This window comes from Lissotriton vulgaris, chromosome 1_2, assembly GCF_964263255.1.
Source record: "Lissotriton vulgaris chromosome 1_2, aLisVul1.2, whole genome shotgun sequence".
Classification (NCBI taxonomy): domain Eukaryota; kingdom Metazoa; phylum Chordata; class Amphibia; order Caudata; family Salamandridae; genus Lissotriton; species Lissotriton vulgaris.
In genome coordinates this window covers 297,054,549-297,067,214 of record NC_141686.1, presented here as the reverse complement: position 1 = coordinate 297,067,214, position 12,666 = coordinate 297,054,549, and the positions used below count along the sequence as shown (strand labels likewise).

At 45.6% G+C, this 12,666-nt stretch overlaps 1 protein-coding gene across 2 annotated transcripts in view; it reads left to right on the top strand.

Annotated features, from left to right (window-relative positions):
- LOC147736541 (aldehyde dehydrogenase family 3 member B1-like) overlaps window positions 1–12,666 on the top strand; it is a 404,208-nt gene that overhangs the window by 344,745 nt on the left and 46,797 nt on the right. Inside the window, exon 2 of one of the 2 annotated variants that reach the window (XM_086953284.1) lies at window positions 1,766–1,828. The exons of the other annotated variant lie outside the window; for it this stretch is intronic. Within the exon in view, the coding sequence (XP_086809410.1) occupies window positions 1,808–1,828 (21 nt within the window). The 5' untranslated portion in view covers window positions 1,766–1,807. The remainder of the gene's footprint in view (window positions 1–1,765; window positions 1,829–12,666) is intronic. 2 annotated transcript variants of the gene reach the window in all.

Genomic DNA, 12,666 nt, shown 5'->3' with positions numbered 1-12,666 from the left:
CATCTTGAAGAGGGGTGGACTCAGCCAATTAGGGAGAGGCTCGTGCCCCTCCCACTGGAGGGTGGCATAATAGGGGGTGTATCCACCCCAAGGAAATGACCCATTGGGCCCGACCTGCACTCCCCTTAAATGCCCCTAAATGTAGTGTTTAGGGGCAACCCTGAACGTTGCCTTCTCAGACCCGAGGAAGAAAGAACAAGGACCGAAAAGCTGTGCTGACCTAGAAAGAAAGAAGAGGAACCAACTACTTTGGCCCCAGCCCTACTGGCCCCTCCTGTATACGACCTGCCTGCAGCAAGAACCCCTGCGAGTTCAGCAGCCAGCAACCCCCAGAGCCCGGAGGACTGGCCCTGCAACCCTCTCACAGACTGTCACCTGTGATCACTGGATTTGCTCAAGCAAAGACTTAACCACAGTATCCGGATTCCAGCGACTCTGCAATTCTACACCACTCTGCACCCGACGCCCACACGTCGAGTTTGAGTGGCCGAACACCAGAAGGAGGTCTCTCCAGCAATCCTGACCTGGGATCTGGTGATCCCCGACCTCCCTCAAGCTTCGAGTTGATTCCTGGAGCCTCAACCTGAAGGGTACCCCCGACCGTGACTGGAGCTGGTAAGAAAGCCAGATGCCAGAAGACACCCCGGCACCTGATTCCCCACGGCCTTGGGTGGACCAACTGATGGTATCCAGGCATACCCGAAGAACCCAACTTTCCTCTCCAGCCGGTGGTCGCCTTCAGGAAGTCTCTGTGCCCGAGCATGCAGCAACTTTGCACAACCGAAAGTCTCCATTGAAATGCATGGGTCCCCAGTGTCCTTTTTGCACCATGCACCCCCAGTGCCGCTGGTGGTGCAGCTCCTGTGTTGGTTGTTGGCCCCGGCAATGCTGACCTTAACCCCATGAACTTGCTCCCACAACCGAGTGGCCTGCTCTTTAGCTGTCCCTAACTGAAGGTCCCGTTAGCCCCATTGGCTAACATTGGGCCCCTCCACTCTGCACCTGGCCGCCCCAGTGCCGCTGGTGCAACTGGAGTGCCCATCTAGACCTTGGAGAACCTTGGTCCTAACCACCAAAACTCCCACTTGTAAGTTGTGTACTTACCTGAGAAACCGCTAACACCTTTCTCCCATGTTAGGAGATTTTGGGCCTAAAATGTTCTGTGTTGAACTGATGTTTGTATGGAGAAAAGAGAACTAAACAGTAAATGTATGAAGTGTCTTACCTTCGATTGTGAGATCCCTAGGTGTGGTATCTAGGCATACCACCCCCAGTAATCAAAGTGATCCAAAAGTAACTTCAAGGTAATTACTGTGTAATTTAAACTGTTCCCAAAGCATATACAAATCTGTAACACTTGCAACTTAATCATAACTGCAATTTCTTGAACAGTCTTGCATTTGAGAGTATATTTTACTTACCTGTGCCAAGTCCTGCTTGATTGTAAAATAAAACATAAGCATGCCTTTTTTATACTTACCTTAATTGATCTGAATTCTGTCTCTGAGTGTGTGTAATAGTCCTTGATTGAGCGAATACAATAAATGCTTAATACCGCCTCTGGATAAGCCTAACTGCTCGCCCACACTACCACAAAGAGAGCTGTTAGTACTTAGCTAATTTAGCCTCTGCTGTACCTTTAGGGACTCCCTGGACTCTGTGCACACTATACCTTATTTTGGTGTAGAATATACAAAGCCAGCTTCCTACAGTGGGTATTAATGAGGCGATGGCCCAGGGCTTAAGAAAGGTGAGGGGGTCTCAGACCAGGCTGGGGGAGGTGCACAGGGTGGACATTAATGAGGTGATGGCTCAGGGCTTCAGAAAGGTGAGGGGGGTCTGGGTGAGGGGGTCTCAGACCAGGGTATGGAAGGTGCACAAGGTGAAGAGGGGCCTAAGCGCAAAGGGGAGTAGACATGTACACAAGGCTGCCATTAAGATGATGATGGTCCTGGACTTAAAAAAGGAGAAGACGGATCTGAGCACAAGAGCGGGGGTGTGGCCAACAATGGTGCATCAGGTGTAGTGGCACTGGGGCCCACTGAACCCTGTTTATCGTTGTATTGTACCAGCCATCCAGGCATACACAAGGCAGTCATTAATGAGGTTGTGGCTCAGGCATTAAACCAGGTGAGGAGCGGTCTGAAGACACGAGGTGGAGGAGATATACACCAGGCAGCCAATAACGAGGCGCTGGTCCAAGGCTTACACGCGATGAGCAGGGGTCTGAGTACAAGGAGGCAAGTAAAGATGTCCACGAGGCGGCCAATAGTGAGGGTCTGACAAAGCACTTACCCAAAGTGAGGAGGGCTTGAGCACAAGTGGAGGAGAAGAGATAGCCACGAGGCAGCCAATAACGAGGGCCTGCCCAGGGCTGAGAAGAGGGGCCGGAGCACAAGGGAACGAGGTTGGTGAGATGCACTCATAGCAGTCATAGTGTCCAGCGTGAACATTCTGGGTGTGCACTTATAGCAGTCATGGTGTTCAGAGTGAATATTCTGGGCGTGCAGTCAGTGCTCAGTCTGAATATTCTGGGCGTGCACTCATAGCAGTCATAGTGTATGATCTGAATATATTGGGTGTGCACTCTTAGCAGTCATAGTGTATGATCTGAATATATTGGGTGTGCACTCTTAGCAGTCATACTGTACTGTGTGAATACTCTGGGTGTGCACTCTTAGCAATCATAGTGTATGATCTGAATATATTGGGTGTGCACTCTTCGCAGTCATACTGTACTGTGTGAATACTCTGGGTGTGCACTCAGTTTTCACTGTGAATATTCTGGCCGTGCAGTCATAGCAATCATAGTGTACAGTCTGAATATTCTGGGTGTGAACTCATAGCAGTCATAGTGTTCAGTCTGAATATTTTGGGTGTGTGCTCATAGCAGTTAAAGTTTTCACTGTGGATATTCTGGGTGTGGACTAATAGCAGCCGTAGAGTTCAGTCTGAATATTCTGGATGTGAACTCATAGCAGTTCTAGTGTTCAGTCTGAATATTTTGGGTGTGTGCTGATAGCAGTGATAGTGTTCAGTCTGAATATTTTGGGTGTGTGCTGATAGCAGTTATAGTTTTCACTGTGAATATTCTGGGTGTGAACTCATAGCAGTCATAGTGTTCAGTCTGAATATTTTGGGTGTGTGCTGATAGCAGTCATAGTGTTCAGTCTGAATATTTTGGGTGTGTGCTGATAGCAGTTATAGTTTTCACTGTGAATATTCTAGCTGTGGACTAATAGCAGCCGTAGAGTTCAGTCTGAATATTCTGGATGTGCACTCATAGCAGTTATAGTGTTCAGTCTGAATGTTCTGGGTGTTTACTTATAGCAATTATAATTTTCACTGTGAATATTCTGGATGTGCACTCTTAGCAGTCATAGTGTTCAGTCTGAATGTTCTGGGTGTTTACTTATAGCAATTATAGTTTTCACTGTGAATATTCTGGATGTGCACTCTTAGCAGTTATAGTGTTCAGTCTGAATATTCTGGGTGTTTACTTATAGCAATTATAGTTTTCACTGTGAATATTCTGGATGTGAACTCATAGCAGTCATAGTGTTCAGTCTGAATATTTTGGGTGTGTGCTCATAGCAGTTATAGTTTTCACTGTGAATATTCTAGCTGTGGACTTATAGCAGCCGTAGAGTTCAGTCTGAATATTCTGGATGTGCACTCATAGCAGTTATAGTGTTCAGTCTGAATGTTCTGGGTGTTTACTTATAGCAATTATAGTTTTCACTGTGAATATTCTGGGTGTGGACTAATAGCAGCCGTGGAGTTCAGTCTGAATATGCTGGATGTGCACTCTTAGCAGTTATAGTGTTCAGTCTGAATGTTCTGGGTGTTTACTTATAGCAATTATAGTTTTCACTGTGAATATTCTGGATGTGAACTCATAGCAGTTATAGTGTTCAGTCTGAATATTTTGGGTGTGTGCTGATAGCAATTATAGTTTTCACTGTGAATATTCTGGGTGTGGACTAATAGCAGCCGTAGAGTTCAGTCTGAATATTCTGGATGTGCACTCTTAGCAGTCATAGTGTTCAGTCTGAATATTTTGGGTGTGTGCTGATAGCAGTGATAGTGTTCAGTCTGAATATTTTGGGTGTGTGCTGATAGCAGTTATAGTTTTCACTGTGAATATTCTGGGTGTGGACTAATAGCAGCCGTAGAGTTCAGTCTGAATATTCTGGATGTGCACTCTTAGCAGTCATAGTGTTCAGTCTGAATATTTTGGGTGTGTGCTGATAGCAGTGATAGTGTTCAGTCTGAATATTTTGGGTGTGTGCTGATAGCAGTTATAGTTTTCACTGTGAATATTCTAGCTGTGGACTAATAGCAGCCGTAGAGTTCAGTCTGAATATTCTGGATGTGCACTCTTAGCAGTCATAGTGTTCAGTCTGAATATTTTTGGTGTGTGCTGATAGCAGTGATAGTGTTCAGTCTGAATATTTTGGGTGTGTGCTGATAGCAGTTATAGTTTTCACTGTGAATATTCTAGCTGTGGACTAATAGCAGCCGTAGAGTTCAGTCTGAATATTCTGGATGTGCACTCTTAGCAGTTATAGTGTTCAGTCTGAATGTTCTGCGTGTTTACTTATAGCAATTATAGTTTTCACTGTGAATATTCTGGATGTGCACTCTTAGCAGTCATAGTGTTCAGTCTGAATATTTTGGGTGTGTGCTGATAGCAGTTATAGTGTTCAGTCTGAATGTTCTGCGTGTTTACTTATAGCAATTATAGTTTTCACTGTGAATATTCTGGATGTGCACTCTTAGCAGTCATAGTGTTCAGTCTGAATATTTTGGATGTGTGCTGATAGCAGTTATAGTTTTCACTGTGAATATTCTGAGCGTCCATTCATAGCAGTCGCAGTTTTTAGTATGACCTTTCTGGGCGTGCACTCATAGCAGTCATAGTTTTCAGTATGACTATTCTGGGCGTGCAGTTTTGTTATGTGTGGACATTTTCACATTGATTCCAATAATTGTGCTACCTGTAGATCACAACGGTTCCTGCCTTCCCTATGTTTCCGCCTTCACATTGTCTCTTCTTGAAATTGGCACTATCTCCTCGTGAGCACCCTTCGGTGCTGAAGATGGGGTTTCTGTCTTCTCATTTGATGACTTTCAAGCTCGTTTGGTGGTGGTGCATGTGGCTGGTTGGAGGGGGGAGAGGGAAGGCTGACCTGCTGGTCATCCACACTCTTCGGCTCTACCTTCGGGCTACCCTATGATGTTGAAGGTACAGTTCTGAAATTGTAGTCTCTGAGAAAATACTTCCCTTTTCATCTGTAATATGTAATTTTCAGTTTCAACTGCATTATTAGGCTCATTTGATGAATCACCCTGTCTCCCATCTCTGCAGTGTACCATGGACTCTTGAGGCTGGACTTTTGACTCCATTATTAAAAAAGAGAAGTCTTCCTCCTGAGGTTCTGTCAGCTTTTAGCTCATAACTGGGACTCCCTTTTTGGACAACAAGCCGGAGCTCAGTATAGTACAGTTGTCCTTATGTAGTACGTGGCTTGAAGTGTTGGGTTTTCCAGAATGGCTGCATCACAAAGATGGCGCTTTCAAGTGATGGGCGAGGTCAGCCATGTTCCTGGTGTAGCTGACTTTCTGTACTGATGAACATGGGGTTTTAGGTATTATGTTACAGACTTTGATGGGATTTGGAGGAGTAGTACTCACCTGGCTAGCGTCGTTTCTTGCCTGTCGATCACAACACACTTGTAGCCCCCCTCTTTGTTAGTGGGCTCTAACCCCTCTATGGAGCCATGGGGAGGGCTCTTCACTTTCGCACATATCAGGTTCTGCTAGCATGGGGGTGATACTTGTGGTGTTGGGCTTTTAGGCAAGGCCAACATGTGGGTCGCAAAGGAAGGAGCAAACCAAGACATTGAGGCTTTCTAGTCTTGGTTACGCAAACTGCTGACTGCAGCCACATGCATACTTTTTCATTTAGGCGCGGGCAGCACATCAGAAAAGCACTTTTTCCAGAATAGCAGTCCAGCAGAGTTGCAGTTCTTCTTCCTGGCAGAGTGTCTGTGTCCTCTTTAAATTAAGCTATATTTTGCTAACCTGGTGTGGATTATTTTTGTGTGGTATTTTCATTTGTTTTCTGTCCTAAGTGTTGAACAAATGCTCATTGGCTATTAAGTAAAGCCTGCCTGCCTGCTCTGTGCCAAGCTACAAGAGGGTGAGCACAGGTCAATTTAGTGTGTGTATCTGACTTACCCTGACCAGAGTGTTGGTCCCACATTTTTTTATATAGTTACTTGGATAAATTGCATACATCTGCCAACTAGAGACCCCATTTCTAACATTGGTGGCAGCGGTGAGATCAGACGTTCAGTTCTTATACCCAGTGGTGCCTTTGAAGTGAGGGAAACTACAAAGAGGGGCTTTAAAGTGCAGACACAGGTTTTCCCTTTCAGGTCCTTCCTCCAGACACACTACAGGGGTGTATGCAGTTCTTTGTGTGGGGACAGGCACAGCCATATTCAGATGCAAGCATCAGCTCCTCCACCCATCCTGCCCAAGATGACCCATCAAGATGTTATTGACTCATCAGGATGTAAAAGTTGTAATCATAGCTCCAACTTTACCATTAAAGAGTATTTAGCACTATAAGTCCATAGGTACCAAACATGACTATTCTACTCCTTCTCAATCAGGAATTACACTTAATAAATGTATTAAGGAATTCCCAATATTAACCTATGAGAGGGCTAGGCCTCACAGTAATAAAAAACACATTTGGGAGTTTTTCACTTCCAGGACATGTAAAGCTAAAAAGTATATGTCCTGCCTTATAGTTGCACAACATCCTGCCCTATGGGCTACCTCGGGCCTACCTTAGGTGTGACTTATGTGTAGAAAAACATTCAAATGGATCCCCTCTGAATCCAGAAAAACGTTCACGCACCAGCAGACAGGACTACGGCAACGATTTCTATGCCGGAATCAACAAAAAACTCCTCTGCAAGCTCCAGACCGTCCAGAACGCCGCAGCCAGACTAATCCTCAATATCCCCCGGCACAACCACATCACCTAACACCTCCACGATATCCACTTGCTTCCTGTCAAAAGAATAACATTCAGACACGCATACAAGGCCCTCTACAACATCAGACCAGAATATCTCCACAACTGTCGCTCTTTCCACGTCCCCAAGAGCAACCTCTGATCAGCCAATTTCTTCCTGGCCACTGTCCCACACTTCTACAGGACCAGAGCGGGTGGAAAGTCCTACCTCGCAGCCAAGGCCTGGAACGACCTCCCCCTCCACCTCCAGCAAAGCCCTACACTGCTCCAGTTCAGGAAAGACCTCAAGACCTGGCTCTTCAGATTACTCCAATGGAGCTGCACCCGATGCCCCCCAAACCCTCCCCCCGCCAGCCACTTGAGACCACAGCAGGTGAGTAGTGAGCTTTACAAACCCTTGATTGATTGATAAAATGGGAGTTCAAGGCTTGGCAAGGGTGTTTTAAATGCCAGTCAAACTGCAATTATAGGCTCGGCAGTGGCACGCCTGAGACATGTTTGAAGGGCTACTTAAGTGGGTGGCACAATCAGTGCTGCAGGCCCACTAGTAGCATTTAATATACAGGCCCTGGGCACATGTCATGCACTTTACTAGAAAGTGCACTAAAATAAATATGTGAATAGTGGATACACCAATGTTACTATGCTTAGGGGAGTCAGTGCATGCACTTTAGCACTGGTTAGCAGTGGTAAAGTACTGGGGGGCATATTATCAAGGACCGGTGTTAAAATTATCGCAGTTTTATCGGCAGGAAACCGCCGATAAAATGGCGATAATGGGCTTGATAATACGCCCTTGTTAATTCCCATAGAAGCCCATGTTCTGATGTTAACGTGGGCTTCTATGAGAATTAACAAGGGTGTATTATCAAGACCATTATCGCCGTTTTATTGGCGGTTTCCTGGCGATAATTTTAACACCGGTCCTTGATAATATGCCCCTCAGAGTCCTAAGGCCAACAAAAACAGATCAGCAAACAGTGAGGAACAACAGGCTAAAAGTTAGGGCGAAGACCACCCTAAGGCTAACAGGTCTAGCAGTTCTAAACACTACAAATAGAGCAAACCCTTTGACAACCAATGGGGAAAAGATTTTAACACTACTAGAGAGAAATCCTTCCCTTAGTTGAAGCAATGGCCCAATGATTATATGCACCACTCGTTGCAGCTACACAGTACATCATGTCACCCTTGGGGTATATTCAGTACGCATTTTTATTATGTTTAATAACTCGAAACAACATGACATCTCTCTCTTGTAAATATCCTGCAGAAGTCTAATAAAATGATCTGAAAGCTCTGAAATGCTGCATCGACTTTAGAAGCAGATTGTTCTTAACGCTCTAGATAACACCGGGATGAAGGGACGATCTCCCAGTATGCACTGGTGTTTTTTGATAGTCTTTGTTGTCTATGGGTTGTGTTTCTGTATGTTATATGTGTGTTTGGTAGATTAGGCCCACACAGGATGCAGAGGAGGATGTTTCCCTGTACACATCTTTCTCCCTTGTGGAGCAGGCGTGGGCACTTCTGCATCACTGCTGCTCCTCTCCCTCCATGTGCACCCCCTCTCTCCACCTGTGCTGATGTGTTGGGTGTCAGGATGGCACAAACTCCCTTATTGTGCTCTATGTGATGCATGTGCATGGTGGGAGGTTCTGGCACTGAAGCAGCCTCTCTGTGCTCTTTCAGCACAGAGGAACCCTGTAGACGTAAAGTTCATCCGCCCCTGTCTGGGCCTGTAGCCCCAGAAGCAGCTGCCATAGGATTCACCAAGTGCATGAGCAGAACAGCAGTCACTCATGGAGGGTCACAAGTGAACATAAATACCAAGTACAGGAGTGATACTGAGTCCTTGTAAGAGGCTCTGCTTACACAAAGCTGAACAGTGCTCATGGGAGGTGATAGACCTACACTCATTCATTCATGTAGTCATCCATCCATCCATTCAGCATCCTTTTAATCATACTGATATTCACCCACTGAAAACTGCACACCCGCACAAACAAGCTAGGCAGTCAGTTTATTTTATTTTCTAAAAACCCAGACCTATTTGCTTTGTCAACGCTTGTTATTTGTTTATTTGCTTATTTATTTTATTTCTAGTTTTTGTAAAGAGTTCATGGGACCAAAGGAAGTTGCAAAGTGCCTGATGGACACAAGAGGCGGGGTATCTTATGTTTATTGGGGGCTCATTGTGAGTGAGCTCTCCCGGCTCCCTTATCTCTGTCTCTTTTTACGTCTTGCCGATCGCACAGCAAACGCTGTTGGGTTGTGAAAGATCTTTTTTGGGGGTTAAAAACGTGTAGTGGGCTTACAACCTGCCCTGTGCTCACCATTGGTTGGCTTGATTGTCAGTCTTCACTTGCTTGCTTCTTATTTGATGGCTTGCCTTCCTCTTGTTTTTGTCCCTCCCCTGGAGCATAGACTCTCTACCGTACTTTTGATTGCCTGACTTGTATCCTTCCACTGCTCACATTTTATTTGGGGTAAGTATGTCATATGCTTCAGCCACGCATAACGGCTGCCCCCGTGCTCCATGTTTCGCTCTCCCCGTGCACTGTTTGCTCTATCTTGTGCGCTTCTCCCCACCAAATCCCTTTGCCCCATCCGCGATCCGTGTTGCTCTCTACCTCGCGTGCAACTGCCCCGCCACCATGTTGTGTCGCCCTCATGTCTAGAGTGCGTAGATGAAACCAATCGTGATGTGGTCACTTAGCGTTCGTTGGGGCCAGATGAAGTAGAATGTTTTCCTGAAGACGATGCAACAAAGGCTTCCTTCTCAGTGCTTGATTCACATACTGCTGATCAGAGACTGCTGAGGAAGGAGTCCAAGGTCCCGCCCACCACCCCCACTGTATTGTCTGAAGCCAGAATATCACCCCATGGGCAGCTATGGGAGCTCTGCTGCACACAGCTTCAGTGGAATCCAGGGTACAGAGGACTGCTTCTCAGGAAAAGGCCAGTGGTGTGTAAACAACCCTGTGTGACAGCATTATTGACCCTTTAATCATATCTCTTGGCACAGGCCACATTTACTGTAGCACAGTCATCAGGGGGTGGAGATATTTCTTAAGAAACTGTGAAGAAATAATGTGCCTCATACTAATACAACACAAGAGAGGCGAGAGGTGTGTGCCAGGGTAGCACTACCTGTCGCCAGGTTAGGCAGGAATGTGGGCTCAGGTGTTTGCCACTCAGCTGTATTTATCTAGAGCTCTCATGTTTCCCTGTTGCCTGCATGTGTAACTCATTCACCACAGGCTTTAGGTCTGGGGTTAGCCAAAAATTGTGTATATATATATATATGTGTGTCTGTGTGTGGGGGGGGTGTGGTGTGTGTGTATGTATGTGTATATATATATATATATATATATATATATATATATAATATTTTATTTCACTGAAAAAAACAAAGGTTAAAGTAATGTTATGTTTAGGTGAATATGTTAGTGACAACATTAATGTTTTAAACTAAAAAAACAGAGACATTCAATAATTATAGTCCGCTGAGCTAACTATTACGTGCACCCCTCCTATGCATTGCTTATGACCTCACATATTATATTACTCATGACATGTTCTATGACATAATTTATGACATCACTGATCACATCATCCAAGCTTCTTTTTTCACACATATTGCTCTATAGGTTAGTATGGCATTAGAGGCCTGAAAGTAAGTACAAGATAGCTCAGAAATTTCAGAAGAATGGAAGGCGTAAAGGCTAGGGGAAGGGGGACGCCCCCCCCCCCCCCCATTAAAAAAACAAAGCGGCGTGGCTTTTTTTTTACAATCCCACGGGAGTCCTGTGGGATCGCAGTAATTTTTGGGATTCTTTTTGTTGTTTTTTGGGTTGAGCAGAGTGGAGTGTCGTCAAGTGACATAAAGTTGAGCAGAGTGTCGTAAAATGGGGCATACTGTATAGTACAGTATCGTACAGTATTATATAGTAGTAGAATGTTGTAGAGTGCAGTTTTATAGACTACAGTAAATGTTGTAGAGTGAAGCGGTGTACATTGGAGTTGCGTACAGGTGCCTAAACTGTCGTACAGTGTATTTGAGTGTAGTACAATGTAGTGAGTGTAGTACAATGTAGTGGTGTTGCATACAGTGAAGTAACATGCTACAGAGTGGAGTGGCTTGTGGTAAAGTGGAGTGGTATGCTGTGTTGCAGAGTATGTGAACCTGTTGAAGAGTGGCGTACAGTGTAGTGTCAGAGAGGAGTGCAGTGTTGTACAATGGAGAGAGGTAGAGTAGACTAGATTATGGTACAGTGTGCTACAATGTAGTGGCAAATGGTTTTTGTAGAATGTAGTGGCATACAGTATTGTCGTTTGGAGTGGCATACAATGGAGAGGCATAAAGTGGAATAGTGTAGAGTGGTGCGGTGTCCAGTTGAATGCCATACAGTGGAGTAGCGTGCAGTGGAGTTGCATATAGTGGAGAGTCTTTGACTGGAATGGTGCATAGTGTGGTTGGGTACAGCGGATTACTGTGTAGTGGAGTCTCATAAAGTAGAATAGCGCATAGTGGGGTCGCGTAGAAGGGAGTGGAATACAGTGGAATGGAATAGATTGGAGTAGTGTACAGTGAACTGCTGTAGAGTGGAATAGCATAGAGGGAGTAGCGTACAGTCAAGTGGCGGACACCATAGAAGCGTACACTGGAGTCGCATAGAGTAGAGAAGGGTAGAGTGAAGTAGCTTAGGTTGCAGCAACATAGAGTGGAGTTGCAGACAGCAGAATAGCATAGAGTAGATTGGAGTAGACGGGAGTAGTGTTGGTGGAGTGTTGTAGACTAGAGTGGCGTACAGTGGAATGGTTTAGAGTGGAGTGGAGTAAAGTGGAATAGCATACGGTGGAATGGCGGAGAGTAGAGGGAAGTAGCGTAGAGTGGAGTAGGGTGGAGTGGAGAGGCGGATAGTGGGATTGTGTTATACACTAAAGTGGCATGCAGGGGACTGGCATAGAGTGGAGTGGCAGTGGAACAGCATACAGTAGACCAGCATACACTGAAATAGAGTACAGTGAAGTAGGGTAGATGCAAATAGGGTACAGTGGAGTGGCATAGAGTGCAGTGGGATAGAGTAAAGTGGTGTGGAGTGGCATACGTGGAGTGGGGTACAAAGCAATTGTGTACAGTACAGTGACGGAATTGGAGTGGGGTAGAGTGGAGTGGCATAGAGGGGGCTAGCATAGAATAGACTGTTGTAAGTGGAGTTGCATACAGTGGAATATTCTATAGTACACTGGCATACTGGCTAGTGACAGAGTGGAGTGGGCCAGACGGGAGTGTCATACAGTGGAGCGGCATACATTGCAATAGCGTTCAGTGGAGTGGTGTACTGGTGTACAGTGGAATAGTGTAGAGTGTAGTGGCATAGAGTGGAGTGGCGTAGAGTTGGACTGCCAAAGAGTGGTTTGCCGTAGAGTGGAGTTAAATGCAGTATACTGGCGCACATTTAAACATAGTAGAGTGCCGTGGTGTTGAGCTGAGTAGCATACAATGCAGTGGCATACAGCGGAATAGCATACACTGCAATGGGGACAGCGGAGTGGCGTAGAGTGGAGTGAGCTACAGAGTAGTGGTGTACAGTGGAATAGCATAG